This window comes from Aplidium turbinatum, chromosome 2 (assembly GCF_918807975.1).
Source record: "Aplidium turbinatum chromosome 2, kaAplTurb1.1, whole genome shotgun sequence".
NCBI classification, from domain to species: Eukaryota; Metazoa; Chordata; class Ascidiacea; order Aplousobranchia; family Polyclinidae; genus Aplidium; species Aplidium turbinatum.
In genome coordinates, this window is record NC_137473.1 from 38,488,664 (window position 1) to 38,506,963 (window position 18,300).

At 39.8% G+C, this 18,300-nt stretch overlaps 1 protein-coding gene across 1 annotated transcript; it reads right to left on the bottom strand.

The window, feature by feature from the left end:
- Positions 1-1,468: 1,468 nt before the first annotated feature.
- LOC145764499 (NAD kinase-like) lies at positions 1,469-3,841 on the bottom strand. Its single transcript, XM_082576114.1, has 3 exons — positions 3,678-3,841; positions 2,867-3,473; positions 1,469-2,391 (listed from the first exon to the last, which is right to left on the bottom strand). The coding sequence occupies exons 1-3, from the start codon at positions 3,697-3,699 to the stop codon at positions 1,776-1,778; spliced, it is 1,245 nt and encodes a 414-aa protein (XP_082432240.1). The 5' UTR covers positions 3,700-3,841; the 3' UTR covers positions 1,469-1,775.
- Positions 3,842-18,300: the final 14,459 nt, after the last annotated feature.

Consider the following 18,300-nt stretch of genomic DNA (forward strand, 5'->3'; position numbering starts at 1 on the left):
GCCAACAATCCGATCTGCAGCGATCAACTGTTGGAGAAAAAAATATTTCTGCTTCGCCAACAACTGTACTTCGAAAGCGCGAGCAGTGTCGACTTGAAGCTTTAAATCAATGTGAGGAAGAGCTGAAACATGCTAAAGCAATTCAATTATGCTATGATGGAAAAATCATAAACAAAATGGACAGGTACATCTTTTTGGGACAATTTGTGGATACAGGAGTCAAGTGTGAAAAAGTTATAGCTGTGAAAACTTTTTTGGAAGGAATTTCGGTAACTTCTCAGACCATTTTTAACTGTGTTACCGAGCAAATTCGTGAGGATACTTTGAGTAAAATATATTCAGTTATGTCAGATACTACTGCATTAAACACAGGGAAAAAATCTGGTATAAATAAGCGTCTGGCCGATTTCTTCATGGAACGGCATGGTCGAGGCATCCACACATTGGAATGCTTATTTTATGTTAATGAAATATATTTCACTCATGTCATCTCAAAAATCGAAGGGCAACTTTACTGCGAGATCGCAAAGCCGGACTTCGAAACTTTTTTACTGCAAAGAGCAAAACTGCTCCTTGTATGATGTGTTGCGATGTTCCGGAGACATTTTGGAAAAAAATTGAAAACAACAACAGAGCGACGGAAAGGATGATTGGGAAATTAAAAGGTGTCATTAACAACAGGATTATCGAAAACCCATCACAAGCAGGAAAGACAGATGCTCGCTTCCGTGCGTTTCTTTGTAATTAGCAGACGACCATCATGAACGTTGAAAATAATTTTAGTGTTATGTTAGTTTATAGTTTGTTGTTTTGGTTAAGATACAGCTGAGTGGGATATACTGTACCGTATGCTCTTTTATTCCTGATTATACTACTCGCGATTGTTTATGTCAGTGGAATTTTCTTAGCATGTGATTTTTCCTGGCCAATCTATCTAGGCTCTTTAGTTGCTAATATTTTTTTATAATATTGCGGTGTATTTTACTTAATATGGTATTGTATAATATTGACTTAGAACGACTACAGATTATAAAATCAAATTTAAAAGTAGAAACGCTTTTTAAATTTGAACCCATCCTGCAAATGACGTCACAATTGTAATTGTCATATAGCTCGAAGATTATAGATATGGATATAAAAACAATAAAAAAGTGTTTTTCTCAAATTACTTTTTTTCTGAAGCAGATACGACTTTAAACTCTGGTAAGTATAGATAGGAAATCGTATATTCTGCATCATTTGATACAAATTTCATACGTCTAGCCCAAGTAGTTTTCGAGATATTAAAAAAACGCGAAAAATCGTGAAAAATCGCGTGGGGCACCCTCAAGATGACGTTATAATGAAAAAATAATGTCAGATTCGTAATCAACGGCCAAAACTCCATCAGAAAAAAAGGTACTCGTTTTGAAATTTAAAAGTGGTGAAATTTTGAAACACCCTAATGCCCGCAGTCCGTGCACACCTTATATAGCTGTTTTAATATAACAGAACTTTCACTAGTACGGTGAGTAAAACTTAAGTGCCTTCATAAAAGGAGTTCTTTTATACATTTGATACTGTACAGTGTACAGACACCAAAGCAGTCGTGTTTTACAACGTCTGCAGACGTTGAGTCAATTGATGTAAAAACGACTGATTTGCTGTCTGGGTTGCATCAACATCACACAAGTTGTTCAAATGTTCATCCAGAAAGTTCATGCCTTTCACGTTTGTTTGATTAGTCCATCTTCAAGCATAGGTATATATTTTAAGACTATTTTTTGCAAGAGCAGTCAGTTATTGTTTATATCATTTGTGTCTAGCTTTTTTTGGCTCTGTCGTACATTCCACTGCAGGCACTCACTTAAAGAGTCAAACCAATCATCAAATGGGTTGGTTTTGCAGACGCATGGAGCAGGATGAACAGAAGTACGGACAGTCACAAAATCCCCTGGCCTTATCTCAGTCGGGCAGCAGCCATCAAAAGAAACTCTGGCAGTTCCACGTGAATCTTCTGAAACTGTAAATTTTAGTTCAGCACCTGAGGGTACTATTATGGGTCGAAAAGACAGGGAGTGAGGACATATAGGAGTAATCATGATTGATGGGACATCTGGATGAACCATGGAGGCCCCGGCAGCTACAGCATAAGCTGTGCTTCCTGTTGGTGTCGAAATGATTAAACCATCACCTTGGACTGAGGTTATACGACGTCCCTCTAAAAACAAATCAACATTGCATAAATGCTGGCTTCCTCCACGATTCACTACAACTTCATTTAGCACAAGACATTCTGGTTCTTCTTCATGATCTGCAATTTTATTAGAAGAGCTTTTCATGTATGAATCCTCCAACAGATTTCCATTTATACCATTGACGATCTTTGTGGAAGCTGAAGACTTGGCATTCCTTTAAAAGATACAAATATAGTCAACTATTGAAATCCCATTTTAAGTGTAAAAACAACAACAGTTCAAAATTGGTTGTTCTAGTGTTAAGAGTTTTTATAACAATCAAGAGTATTAATTGCATTATTGCATTAATTGCATTATTGCATTAATTGCATTATTGCATTAATTGCATTATTAACATTATTGCATTTCATTTAGGAGGCCAACAGCCTCAAATGTAATCCTGTAAACTTGTTGTTTCAAAATATTTTTCAAGTTTTAAAAATTAAGACACATTGGTACATATTCATTTCACATTACGCTACTCGTAACACGTAACATAAATTATTTGTGAAGCATGGCATGTATTATACAAAAGTCCAATGCATCAGTTTCTTGTAAAAAGTAAGCAAACATTCAATTATAACGACAAATTATCTGGAGAGTTCACAAGCAAACACAACAAGAAATCATAAAGACAAAATTGCACTAACCTTTCAACTTTGCAATGCAACCGACTTCGTAGCATCAGTATTGCTTCGCCATCTAACACCATATTGATAGAGTCTTTGTAATTGCTCAATTCATGACCAGTTAAAAAGCCAAGGGAGCCTGCCCGAAATGCAATAACAGGAGGCATGCTACCTTGAAAGAGAGATGCTGTATGCAATAAAGTTCCATCTCCTCCAATTGCAATTATTAAATCTACAAGTGGTGCAACAAGTAAAGAGTTTGATTCTTTTTGGTAAACCTTTAGTTGATTGTTACAGATAGCTTGAAATTCGTCATCTGACTTGAAAGCTTTATTAGATAAAATATTTGGCTCAACATAAACTTGAAAATTCTTCACTGTTATAAACCAATATATCATTGATTTAAATACAGCATTAGTTTCGGTACCAAGTTTCTTGATGATTAGTACACTCTCTGGTGGACGAGACCAAGTTAGTTTTTGATTTTCTGGGTCCAGAACATAATCCCTTGTTAAGTCTGGTTGGGTAACCGCTTTTGGACCAAATTTACATTCTGGTGCAGGTCCAAGCATTGATTTCATTCCTCGTTTAAGACACTTTTTTCTCCCATGGAAATTTTTCTTTGATCCTTCACAAAAATTATCTCTATTTAATGACATTTTCACCAAGGTATGAACACACAAAATAGAAATACCTGGAAACTAGTAGTACTCAGTAATAGCCTACCAAGCAATTGATTGATATGTTTCAATAAAACTATTATGTCACATCGCTTACATACCACCAATATCTGCATTACGGTACCTTAAACATAAATATGAGTTTCACTTACTTATATATCTACTGTGCGCCATCGTTAGAAAAAACACAAGTTTTGATCTTCATGCAAAACTGGATTACTTCAGTTCTGTGAAAATTGTTCTTGCAAAAATGAAAAATACTTCATGTAAGTCTAAATATAATCTTTGATCGTTATTAGGCTATTTTGAAAATTGTGGCAGGAGAGTAGGCTACAAGTTAAATCAAGGCTGAGATGTTATTGCCCATTTCTACTTCCTAAAAGACTTTCTCTTTGAAAGCAGATAAGAGGACAGAAGCTCCTGAAATAGTGCTGAGTCATAAAAAAGTAAACAACATGTTTGCCTTATGGTCATAAGTAGGCTACAAACCACACTTACAGCAAATGTTTCTAACTTTCTTTGCAATGAGATCACACATGACTTTTTGATAAAATTGTGATTAAAAAGAAAAAGATTTCACTTTTAAAACAGCAAAGTCAGTATGATTTTCTAATAAAACTATTTTCAACAAAAGTTTTCTAATAAAACCATTTGCAAACTACTCCAGTTGCATACTTGCGGTGGGCTATGCAGGAAGAACGCTGGGTCTAAGTTTACAAATGAAAATATACCAAATTAAAAATGTTAAAAAAGGTCAAATTGCCTCTGACATTCAGTAAAAAGATTAAACCACTAGAAATGCACTAGATCAAAGGTGGGCAAACTACGGCCCGCGTGCCGCATGCAGCCCGAGACAATTTTTGTGCGGCGCGCGAAAGCCAAAACCAGTTATATAAAAAAATATAATAATAATTGCCTAAAAATTTTAATTACTGGTACTAGTCCAGTGACGTTCGGTGGCTTAAACCGTTGGGAAAGCAACTTGGAAATATGCTGCAGCAAGGTAGTAGGCACGAAGGGCGTAGCGTAACCGTCGGGCGAAGCCCGAAGGCGTGTTGCCGAAGGCAACACTTCCACCGGGGGGTCTGTGGGGCCTCCCCAGAAATTTTTGAAAAACACTTCCAATTTGGTGCGCTCTGAGAGCATTTCCAAAACAAATCAAAAATAAAAATCTGTCAAATTGTGCTTCGCCTATGTCGTGATCATACATCCATTTAATGTTTAAAAGTCATGAACAATCTTAATTTTAACGTTGCAGGACCAAAATCCTGTGTTTGACATGGAATAATAGTTGTCTAAATGTTTAATTCGTCATGAATGTTCATTTTCAGATACTCAGTTAGGCCTACACTACAAAAACTAACACTTAGGCCTAAACATTACAACCGCAAGCAATTTGTACAAAAAGCTGGATAAGTTTGCCTCCTGCGTATAGAAGCTTAACGAACTAAATATTGCATCCGCACCTGAACGTTTATTGGCGAAGTAACGTTATATCAACGCTGTAAAAAGGGCAAAGGCATGACTATGAAAGCTAGTAGGCTAAAGTAGGCTACATGGCGAGGAGACACCAAAAAACAGCAACAAGCTTTTTGGCATTATGATGCTGTGCTGTGTACCGTGACGAGAGACCATTCTGACGAGTTAGTCTAGCCGCTCTAGCGAATGTACGCATTGACATCACTGGGTAAGCAACTCTACCATACCATAACCATAATAGCCTACATCTGATTGGCTAAGCAGCTGGTGACGTTTTGCAAAACGAGTGAAGATTGGATAAAACGAAGGCGTTTTTTGACATTTTTGAACCTGGGAAAGCAACTTTGATAGTTGCTTCCCTGGAGCTTCAGTGGTTGTTTCTGACAGAAGCGTTTGCGTTAATTGGCATTTATAGGCAAGACATGCGGTTTGGTGAGGACTTAAACTACTCACAAGCGTTACGAGTAATTCTAGTCACGAATACAATAATTTTCAAGTTAAAATAGACGTGATAAAAATAATAAGAAGTTAAACCTAGAATTCAGTTATTATATTTTGCATAAGCTTAGTTTTCGCTCAGGTAAGCACTGCTTTCTTTACTTTCCCTCACTGATCGTCACTGGGTAGGCCTACTACAATGACAGACATATACAACCAAGCAACCACACGGCATTTAACATAATCCATTACATAAACTATAAGCTACAAACGTTTTCGGCCATACACACGTTAGCCCTTATCAAGTAAAAAAAATAACTGCTTATCATATCTACAATGAAAATATGTTAAATGCCGTGTGGTTGCTTGGTTGTATATGTCTGTGGTTGAAGAAAGTGACCTCTTTACCAAAAATGGTAGCCTACTACGATGACTTTATTAAACTTTTTATCCATATATTTCATCTTGATAAAGATAAATTATAGTCTTTTTTATCGCACTGTAGTGGTTTGTTCCTCCAGCCACATTATGTTCTTTAATGATGTACAGCTTCAGCAATAGAGTTAGTCACCTCAGCAATAGGGTTATATCGTGTCATTTGTGTACTCAGCTATCTTGCATGGCTTTCGTGTCAAAACTTCAAAACAGCCGATTACGTCACAATAGAAATTGTTGACTTCGGCCTGTCGCATCGCCAGACTTTCTTTTTCGTTTCTTGTTTCTCGTTTCTTACCAAGTCTTGGTAAGAGAGGAGCGACGATTGCGACAGTTTTTCTGATTATGTTAATTCGCTCAAAGTGCGCCTGGCAACGTGTGATGTTGATGTGGGTTGTAATCAGGAGCGCGGAAGTAGGGGTGCCCAAGGGGCTGCATCCCCCCCTAGAGCTAATTCAGCCCCCCTTGGAATTTTCAACAATTGCTTCAGCCCCCGCTAGAAAATTCTGACAATTTAAGGTAGGCTATACATAACATATTTTCAGAAAATTATTTGAACAATATGTTACGAACAATTTTCATATCAAACGTCATATAAAACCGTTCAGGTCTACTGAATCTTGGCGTCTGACGTAATGGACTATTGCTAAAAATGAGCAGATTGCAGAATCGTTTGCAAGACCTGTAAAAAATTTGCAGCTGCAGCATACCATTACATCATCGTTAAATCTTTATAATTACTTGAACAAGTGTAAGCCAAACTTGAGCAGGTGTGAGCTAGACTTGAACAGGTGTTAGCCAAACTTGAAACAGGTGCTTGAATAGTTTATCATTGCTTATCATTATTACGTCACATAAGATGCTTAGTTGCTTACGTGCGATTTGAAATATTGCAAATTATTCTCTCATTCGTAAAATTGTAGCTTGAAAGTTGGTCGCATATTTAACTGTTTTGCTTAGTGCTTGCTAGCTGAACGAAATTTCCGTCTTTTATCTAAGTAGTTTGGATTGTAGTGACAAGTTTTTAGTGGTGTATCGCGTTGCACCCCATTTTCGATAGCCGCGGGCTAATTTTACAGAAATACACTTTTTGAATATACGTTTCAAAAGAGTGTTTCTTTCGGTCATTGCATACAGACGAACGGATCCGGAAATCTTATGTTACAATTTTCCCACGAAGAGATTATGGTTTACCGCTGTGACCACAATAATTGCTACGATGAATCGAGTTCCTGTTACTTGTAGTCGCGCTCATCATTCGCAATAAAGAGCCGTCAATCACAGGGAGCTAAACCTCGGAGTAGCGGTACTAGCCACCCTCCCTACTAACATGGCGCTCCATCCTCTATTGGACATCATTCTGCAATATTTACATTTCACGCTGTACTTCTGAACATTACAATAATACATGATATTGCTTTGTCATGTCTGACCGACATGACAGAAGATAGTGCAATGAGAGGAGACGCACGTGCAAAGATATTCTGCTTGGTAAAACAAGCACGCACGAAGTGGCTTTATTTGCGATTATTACCTGCAAATGATTATTACTTTAAAAAATGCAACGAAACTCACCACTTTACTACTCGAAACTCGACCAACCTAGATTAGCCTACTATTATTATCGATATAGCCTACAACCACAAAACTACAACGCTCAATAAAATTCTCTGGCGCAAAAATTTGGTATAACATACCAGATGAAATTCGCAAATCCTCCTTCACAACTTTTAAAAGAATGTACAAAAAGAAAATTATTGACACATATTAGGCAAACGCTAAATTACTAATCTGACTTGCAAATGTAACACAGGCTACGTTGGCCTACTTGATTTTTTTTTTAATTTCATATCGTCTTGGACAGCTTCACTGTTATTTATTTATTATTAGGCTATGTCTTTTTCTCAACTAGCCAATTATAATCAAGTTATCATTGATGAGTTAAGGGGTGGCTGCTTGACTTGAAGACCGTGAATGGTCACTTCGCAGCCTCCGCTGTTGTGATGCTTTCATCATTTTCTTTTTTTTTTAATTGTAATCATTTCAACAGTTTTGCTATGTAGGCTACATTGTGTTTTGACTTGTTATGCATCTTTTTTCGCAGCAGCTAATAAACATCTATCTATCTGCACTTCTGCAGCGGTGAAGTTTTTCAGCCTTCAAAAGCCGTGGCAAGACAGCTCCAAAACAAGATTTCTGCTTTTTCAGCTTTGGAATCAATCACCATTCTCCTCGAACGGATCAAAAATCTCCGAAAAGATGAATCCATCTCCAAGCTTATGGAAGCAGCAAATGTCTTTGCGTCTGCCAATAAATTAAAGACGCCAAAGCATCCCCGAGTGAGCAAAACTTCAGCAAAATTTCGAAACACAGAGGAATCGGAAATGTCGTCTACGGGAGAAGGAGCATGGAAACGGCAATACATCGAAGCCCTTGATTTGGTTCAAGATGAAGTTGATCGAAAATTCGAACCGGCGGGTCTGCTTACAGCAGCCAACAGAGAGAAGGCCCTTCTGAGCTGTGCAAACGGTGAGGAACGATCTGATACTGAGATCAGCTTACCCGATGCCATCAGAAAAAGATCGCCTAAAAACGGAACTTATCTTGCTCAGCAATATTGTAAGTGGAAAAACCGCAAACTCCGTTCAAAAGGTTGCTGAGATAGGCTACTATCACAACTAAACCCTCAAATACTAGATCTTTTCAAAAAAACGCGAAAATTCGTGGAGCTTTGCCTTCCGGTTTCAACTGCATCGTCAGAACGTTCTTTTTCTGCTCTAAGACGCCTGAAAACGTGGTTGAGAAGCTCAATGACACAAAAAAGACTTAGGCTACTCATCTTGCGTTGATGCATGTCCACCAAAACATTTTGGACACTGTTGATGTCAAAGAACCCATGACACAGTTCATAGAGAAAACATCTGAGCGAAAATGTATCTTCGGAAGCGTGTGAGAACTCATTTCCACAAAATGTGTTTTCATAAGTTATCAGTATCACTTTCTAATTTGTTCGTTTTAATTTTATTTTCCTGCACAGCTGCTTTGTTGTTGCCGTTCTTCATTTTGTACAAATTACAATGTGTTCGGTTTTGACAAGCAAGGGGACCAAATGCCAAGCACCAGATTAAAATATACCCCCACAAAAGGGGGTCTGGGGGGCGAAGCCTCCCAGAAGCTTACAACAGTACGGTAGCCTCAGCCCCCCCCCCTATAGAAAAAAAATAGTTCCCGCGCCACTGGTTGTAATTGTATTTAAACAAATAATTGAGAAACGTTTTGTATATCTTTCATGTAGCTAATGTACAAAATCTCCATCTTTTTTGTCTCTTTAAAATTATATAAAAGCTTGTGTTTTGACCATTTAAAATTTTATGTTTTGGCTTGGGCTATAATATCTATAGTGCGGCCCTCGAACAAATTTAGATTCCGAATGCTAGTGGTTTGCTAGTGGTTAGAAAGTTGTTGCTCTGGGAATTTTTATACTTTGACAGAGAAAGCCTTTGACTTAACCCTGGTAGGTTTGCATAATTGTATAGAATTTAAACCGGTAACGCTAGGGCTACCATATGTCCTCTTTTTTCATAAAAAATAAATTGTCCTCCGTGGACACTTGAAAATGCTCAAATGTTTTTGTTGATGCTATCATTTTCAACAAAGTTTTATTTTTATGTGACCTTGGCGAAAGCTAAATAAGGCTAAGCAACGATACCAAAAAGGAAAAGTATGTTTTCTGTGAGCTGTGGCAGAAGTAGGCCATCCTTGTTTAAGAAGTGTTTATTGACTTTGAGGTTGACAATACATTGCTTGTTGTGGATATGGTGGATGCATTTATTTCTGTGGCAAACGAAGGCAATGTTACTCGATGACCATGTCAGATGTATTTCTATTGTTCGACTCTTGTGTTGCGTATTTGGATGAATAGACCACTAGTTTCATTTTCCGAGTTCACATCCTTTGATTGGATGCTTATTGCTTATGCTATCTTAGCCTACACTTTTCAGCAATGATGGCACATTAGAAAATGGACAGAATAGTTCAAATATTGCAGAACTATAGATTTTTTTAATGAACTATTAAAAATCGAGCAATTCTTCATCTGCAATAAGCTATGGCTCAAAATGCAAATTATGTAAAACGCATGTTTTCTGTGCAGAAAATCAAATCAACAGCAAAATGTTTATTGACTGAATCTGACAAATAAATATGTTATGTTTTTTATTTGTCACTTTTGCTACATAGGCCCATACCGTAATCCAGTGTTGTACGTTGACACTGAGGCTAGCGCCGTCAATTTATATTTTAGTTGACGGAAGTGATAGCGCTGTCAACTATTTTGCCGATTTTAAGCTTCACGCGCTATGCGTCATTTTTTGTGTTCATGGAAAATCTTGTTTCACAATGAGAGTTTCACAATGTATTCTGGCCAGCGCGACTCATCCGAATTACCGACTTTCGCGTTGTTTGGAATGGCTCCTTGAAAATACAAGCGGAAGAAGTTCGCCAAATGGTGATCACTCATATCGTGAGCAGTATCGAAAACGATGGATCAGAGAGAGAAAGCGAAAATCAATGAATGTCGAAGGTTGAAGATACTTTATTTCAAGAGCTCTATGCCCCTGAAAAGAGTGATGTTGGTGCAGTGGACCTCGTTAAAAGATTTATATATGCTACACCATCACAGCACGCTTGGAACAGTGATACCTTTTCGAGTAAACGTTTTCAAGGCTTGTTTTTAAAATACAACACACCAATACCATCTAGCGCTGCTGTGGAACGCATGTTTTCACTTGGAAAAGACATTATGCGTCCCAAACGCATCCGATTGTCGGACAAACATTTTGAAATGCTTGTGTTTCTACAAGAAAATAACTAATAGGCTAAGCAGCCAATTACAATACAGTCTCAAAACAGAATAGGCTACCTGCTCTTTACTTATAGCTATTGTGAGCCTAAACTTAGTTGAAATACTTCTGTTTTGTGAGACCCTGGCTAAAATAGCGCTAGAAATTAGCGCTGACGCTGTCAATTTCTTTAAGAGCTGACGCAGTAGGGGACACCGGGGCTAAAAGTAACAGGGGTAAGTTGTAACACTATCATTTTCTCCCCAACTAAACAGAAAAATGTATTTCTCTATTGCGCCCTCTATCAAGTGTATTGTAGCTAAGTTACAGAGAAACCCTCGTTTCAATATCTCTCCGTACAGTTGAGTTATAACGAAAAGCATTTTTTGCCTACTGAAAGTAAAATTTTAGAAAAATAAACTTGTAGTTACTACAAGAAAAAGTAAGCTAGAGGGCTGGTCTTTTTTTTTTATATAACCATTTACTTAGGTATTTAAAAAATTACAGGTGACCAAAAATATGTGGCATTTTATTGGTGAAATATCAAACAGTTTATGGCTAACTGCTATTGGGGCAAGATGTAACAATAGCTGTGTTATGTTCTTTGGCAGTAAATGAGCTAGATTACTTGGTAACTGTTACAATTATGCCTAATTATAAAAGAAAAAATGAACGTGGGAAGATTCCACCTGCTGTATTAAAACGTGCTGCTGAGGAAGCCATCACTGGAAATGAGTCTATTTGAAAAATTGCAAAAGATTACAACATATGCCATGTGACTTTGTACAGACATTTAACTAGCCTACCTAAGATAGCTTACTGATTGTAAGAAAAAACATTGAACACCTGTAGGCCCATGTCTTTTGAGCGTATTCGAACAGTAGACCGGGAGAAAACTGGGTCAGGTGTGAAAAGTGCCATGGTTGGTCGCATTCTCAATGTACCGAGGGATTGCCAAAGTATTATTGTCACCTTTATGAGGAGTAAAGGAAAAATCTGAATTTTTGAAATGCCTATTATATCGTGTGCAGTTTTGCTTCAGTGTGTACCTTCTGGTGAACATTTTCTGGCCTTGAGGAGTGAATAAACCTTTCTTGAGCAAAAGTGAATGTTCAGTAAAGTGTTTGCTATTTATTAGCAGCAAAAATATTCTGTTACAACTTGCCTCTGCCTGTATTACAACTTGCCTCAGATCCGGGGCAAGTTGTAACGCCCGATTAAAGTTTTTCTAGGCCAATTTTCTCAAAATCCTTAATAGCCTACATATCACAGGGCTTTAGGTGAAATAATATGCTTAAATAGTCTACCTATACAACTAATCTCCAAAAAATTCGCTCAGACTTGTTTTTAGACATATAATAAATAATTCAAAAAATGTTACAACTAGCCCCGGTCTCCCCTACTTTACGCCGTGAAGTTTTTCGGCAATTCGCGCTGACGCTAACGCCGTCAATTTAATTCATTGACGCGTACAACACTGCCATAATCATATAAGAAGATGTAAAAATTGTTTGAACGTAAAAATCTAAATATGTCCTCTTTTTGGGTGATGAAAATATGGTAGGCCTAGGTAACGCAGACTTCGTCAAGATGAAGATGCCGCTTGCTGCTGAACTTCTGAATGTTGATGTCGGTGAATATTTCAACCACTCGGTGCCGCTAAATGGAGAGATGTCCTCAATGAATCTCCTACAAGTCGGCAGTTGTAAACGAGCAAGCGACAACTCAGCAAGTGACAACTGAGCTGACAACATTAATTTGAGCAAGCGGGTGAAGTCGGTAAATGATAAAACTGAGAAAGTAATGTTTGAGCAAGCCGAAACTTGGCATGTCACAAGTCAGCAGAATAAGTTTGACAAGCGATGACCAAGCAGGTCTGACGTGAGCACGTAAATCTCATTTGCTGACTTGGTAGCAGCAGAAATGTAATTGATGAGTTGTCGCATGCCGAGTTGTCCGACGACCGTTCTCAATGTGGGTTGGTCAAGCGCACAAGAGAGCCGAACTAGCGTTGGTTTGGAGGTTTTTTGTGTTCACAAAGTCAGCATGTGCCACTTTCTTTCGGTTGCTGTTTGGTGAATGACTGAGTGAACCAATGATATTTTACTTTAGCCTAAGTTACTATATTTTTATTAGCCTAGGCTCACATAGTCACATTAAGCTGTAACCAATATCCCATACGCATTGCTTGCAGAAACTCAAATAGATTTGATCGTTATCCTCGGACTTGAAAGCTTCTTTGAGAGCTGAATTCTAGCATATTCGCAAACTTGTAGAGGCTTTGAACCACTGTCGCAGGCCCGGTCACCGAGATTGACAGAATAAAGTTCCGCTTGTGTTGAAGTGTTTTTGCCCGGGAATTATTCTATCAACTAAGTGCCGCTGAATGGAGAGCAATATTTCCGTCGAATCTTCGATATTATGTCATTGCGGGTTCAGAGGTAGGCATCCGCTACGTTGAAAGTAGCGCGCTATCGCTACAATATGCTTAAAGAGCGGAGCTACCAGTCGATGAAGAGTAAGCTAACGCTACTTTTGTCTTAAATTTCACAGAAGAGCTCTATTCAAGTACCGTAAGCTACTTTGTGAAGTCAAAATAAACTTGAATTATATACTTTATATATATATAGCCTTTATGGTTACTATATTTTACTATATTTTACTATATTGCTCCATGGCCATTATTCCAGTGTAACTACTGCACTGATGAGACCGGGAGGTCGAAACGGTGTGCACTGTCTGCAGTTATTGACGCTCTTGGTTTACGCCAATTGAGCACTTTACTGGAGGCACCTTGCTATGCATTGCGCAAAGCTCACTGCTTGCAGTTTGAGCACTTTGGCAAGGTTGGCAGTAGTACCCAAGGATGCCAGAGCTTGGTTTTTCCACCTAGATCTGGGTTTTTTTGACCACATCTGGGTTTTAAGTTTTTTTATTTCAAATTTAGGTAAATCTAGGTTTTTTTGGTTTTTAACTTTGCACAGAGCTTGCACGGTATTAAGGCACCGGGATCTTCGATAAATGGTCCACACTGCAATACAAAAATGATAAGGTACCGGTAATGTTTTTTGCATCAGCTACTGCAGTCAGTGAGGTACAGGATGCTGAAGAAATGATCCAACTTTATGAAAATGTGGATGACTAAAAATTGGAGTAGTACAACTATTTGTGTTACTGAACATTTATTTATTGTGAATTTGAGTTATTCTTTTCAACATTATGTTCAAATAAAAAAAGGCTAAGCAGGGTTTATTGCTAAGAACCAAGTTTTTGTAGTTGTAGGCCTACACCAAACTGTAAGCACTAAGCAGGCATGATGATTCTCCTCAGCTGCAGTCTACAACTCACACAGCAAAAAGTTTAGTTCAAAACTCAAAACTAACCTTAATGGCTAGCCTATACACTCATACATCTAGTCAGTTTTAGAAATTTTGGTTAAACACACACTGAACCTTGCTAGCTAGACGCTTTACCATAAAGGTAATTTTGAACCAAAATCTTTGCTGTGAGCTCATATAGGCCTACCAAGCTCTTGTTTTTGTATATAGTTATATTACCGGTACACATATATTAACTACCATACCAACATAACATGTATATTGTATAATTATACATACGACTGGTTTTCACATTTGCTATTTCATGTTAGGAATCTTGATATTTTGTCTGCCCGTGTTACTATTTGTAGCTTTCTGAGGCTTCTGTGTAATGATTTAAAATGGTGCTGAAAGCACACGCAGGTTTTTTTTTTACCGCTTTACTACATATTTTCTGGACCTGGGTTTTTTTCGCCTCATCTGGGTTTTTTTTAGCACACAATCTAAGTTTATTGGAAATTTGTCGCTGGCATCCCTGGTAGTACCATTTTTGGTTACTGATAAGGTACCACAAATGGGAAAATGTCACATAGTTGACGGCGGGCTCTTTGCAGTAAGGAAAGTAGACAGTTTGGATAAAGAAACTTGCCAGTACAAGTACAAAAGTAGCCTGCTTTGACTCACAATTGGAAATTCATCAGTTACAAATAAAGCAAAACTTCGCCAAGAAAGTAGACAGTTTGGATAAAGAAACTTGCCAGTACAAGTACAAAAGTAGCCTACACAGTTTTCAGCCATTCGGAAAAATTAAAGACAAAAAAAGCTCAAGAAAAATTCATCTACAATGGACAAAGAAGACTAGCTTAATAATCAACCCCTACCCAATCAACGGAAAAGACTTCAGTACCCAACTTCTACCCTTGTTAACCTTTCCCACCCTTAGCAAGCACCGGGATTCGCAATTCCAGCCCGGTCTTGTTACCCTCCATCTTTACCCCGAAGACAGTATTTTTTAGCTTAAGAAGAAAGAAGGACAGAAAGACTTTAAAACTGTAATTATTTGTGTTTTATTTCCATTTTAATAACCTTTATTCGTAAATTTAAAAACAATTGCAATATTTAAAAAAAAAAAATCCTAGCCTAATTTTTGACCTTCTCTGTACCAATATTGTCTCTCAATTTTTACCAATTTCAATAATTTTAGTTAGTTTGTATAACCAGCCTGTTGTGTCTTCAAATTTTTGTAAAAATAAGTTATTTTGCCCATTTAATTACCCAAATTCCACCCATTTTGATTATTTTCTTCATAGCTTTTTAGCATCAATTTAAAAAAAAAACCTAGTGTTGCCAGTGCTCCCCAAATTCAATTCCATATTCTCTCTTTTTAAGCTTGAATTACGTGTCGCTTTTAATTGTTTTATACTGAATCCTTAATCGTTGATCCGAAACCATTTAACTGATTTATTTCCAATCAATTGTAACGACTATTGGCGTATTATATTATATTTAATTGTTGTATTTTATTAATCGTCGCAGGGTCACTCTGCTAGCTGGAGTAAAGTTTACGAACTGACGTCACAATTGTACATTCATTCAATTGCTCTTAAAGCTTTATCATTTTCCTCTTATTCCTCCCACCAATTCGTAATTAAAATTTTTTTTTTTAGTTTATTTATCTGTCACTAACATTTTTACATTATAATATTATCCTGTAACGTTAAATCAACGTAAATTGCTTTTTATCAGCCAAATCTTTAGTAAATCGTTGGTTTTTAAATTCATTTCATCACAATCTGCTACCAGTTCTTATATCGTCACTTTTAAATCTCTAAATTTAGAAACGTCGCCGTAAACTTTAAATCTTTGTAATAACCAGCTTTTTATAATTATTTCATTGAATTATGTCTCGCTTTTCAAGTAGTGCAGGTTTGAAGACTTCTAGAGATAACCTGGCCGGTGTTGGTTTCTCCCTTCCATCTTCTCAGTCCACTAGCTTAGGCTGGCCGACGAGGAAGCAGGTTCCTGTGAGTGGTCACTCATTCAACCCAGATGGTGAAGCCTCCCCGGTAGACTCACTGCTTTTTGCGAACTCGTCACTTCGTCACGGTGACGAGTGTCCGATCCGCAATTCCGCACCACATCGTGGCTACCCCACCCATTTCGAGTCACCCTTCCCGAGGTCGAATAGACTGCAGTCCGTCTGCCCTATTCGCCTCACCCTCCCCAATCTATTCCCCCTTCTCTGTCCTTTCTCCACTTGCAGGAGGGCATCTCAACCTTACCGAGATGTGCAGGCGTATCAGGACCATATGCGAGCATTTCATGGTTCGCGCGCTGAGTTCCTGATCACCTGCAGCAGGTGCTGCCGTGTTCTCCCTCGAGCTTACAAGCTGGATGGGGCCCAAGAGCATTGGCGATCCTGCCCCGAGGGCCTTCAATTGCCAACCTGCCTTCCCTGGCTGAGCAATGACCCGACACCCTCGGAGAGCCAAACCAGACCCCCTATGATGACCAAGCCTGGGCTTTCCTACGCCTCTGTTGTCAGGCGTGGAAGGCGCCGGCCCTCGACTGCAGGCGCATCGGTCGAGGGGTCATCCCCTCTTCCCCCTTCTTCTGTCATCCGTTCTCAAGTCTTCTGGCGCCAAGGCCTAGACAGCACTCCCACTTTGCCCCCCCCACCTGACTTTATGCCTGAACTTTTCCGTACTGTTCTATCTCATCCGGGCAAGACTTCGCTCAGCCCTGCTGACACTGACAGCTTGCCTGACCTAGATGTGTTGTTTCTTCCTCATCTGTCTTCGGCCGGACCTGGGTCGGAAAGTGGGGACTCTTCCGACTCGTCGAACAGTGAATCTTTTTCCTCTTCCTCCAATGCTTTGCCCGATAGCCCGACCACGGACTGTTACGGCCCTACTGTTAGCGCGAACCATTTTCTACATGTACCTCTGCGCAAGCCGACCTCCACCGGAGCCGTGGCAGTGGACTCGCTCGGTTTATCCAAGCCGGCTTCGCGCCCTTCTTCTTCTCTGCCTCTGACGGCTACCACCGGAGCTGAAGCTGGGGACCCCATCAGCTCCTCCAAGCCGCCCATGCAAACCTTTTCTCCTAATTCTCTTCAGCGCTATTCATCTCACTCCTCCTTACCCTTTAATCCTGCTCCCATCTGTTCTATACAACCTTGTACCTCGACGCTGTCTGCTGAAGCCCAACCTTTTATCCCACCTACCCAAACCACCCACTCTAAATTCCTGCCAACTATCTCTTCCCAAACCTTGACTCAACCCCGAAGTGACACCATGACATGCAACCAAGTCACGATTGACTCCGGACTCCCACAGACTACCCCAGGGATGTCCATCTCACCCAACATTCAACGATCCATCCAAGACCCTGTTGAACCAGTCAGGGAAAGTAAGACGAAAAGCTCCAGGCGGGCTCTTTGCAGTTTAGTGAACCTTACTTTAGCGGGTGGCATAAATTTCGACCGGTTCTGCATTGAATTGGAAGAGTGGACCGCTGGCACTTCGCCGCCCAAGAGGACACGTCCTCGCAAACCACGCTTCAATCGTGGCGCCCGGGCTCGCGCGGCTCGCCGTCGTTCGAACGGGGGTTCTCCTCGGTCGGACGGCGGGGGTTCGCGCGGGAACGGAGCCCGATATTGTAGGGGCGTGGGGTTGCGAGCCGCCTTCTCACGGGACGCGAAGGGAACAGTCCGCCGGATCGTTGAAGGAAAAAACAGTGACCGTCGTTGCGAAATCCCACCTCAAGAAATTGAGGAGAGATTTCGACGCGACATGACCGCTCCTGAAGCTGGGAGTTGCTCGCAGATGCCCGAGTGGATGAACTCCCACCGTTACGAGCATGATAGTGTGAACCTCTTCCCCGTCGATGACGGTGAAGGTCCCATTACGGCCCGGGAGGTGGAGGCGGTCCTCCAGTCGCTTGATGTCGGTTCCGCCCCTGGTTCTGACGGATTGTCCTACGGTTTCTGGAAGACCCTGGATCCAAGAGGGGGACTCTTGGCCAGCCTTTTCGAGACCTGCCGGATCAACCGTCGTGTACCGGACCAGTGGAGAACCAGCAGGATCACACTCATATGTAAAGACCCTGAGGGTGACCTGCACGACGTCAGCAACTGGCGGCCCATCTCCATCTGCCGAAACATTTATAAAATCTACGCCGCCGTATTGGCCCGGCGCCTGCAGCGATGGGCGGTGGAGGGGAATGTTATCAGCCGAGAGCAAAAGGGATTCATGCCCACAGAG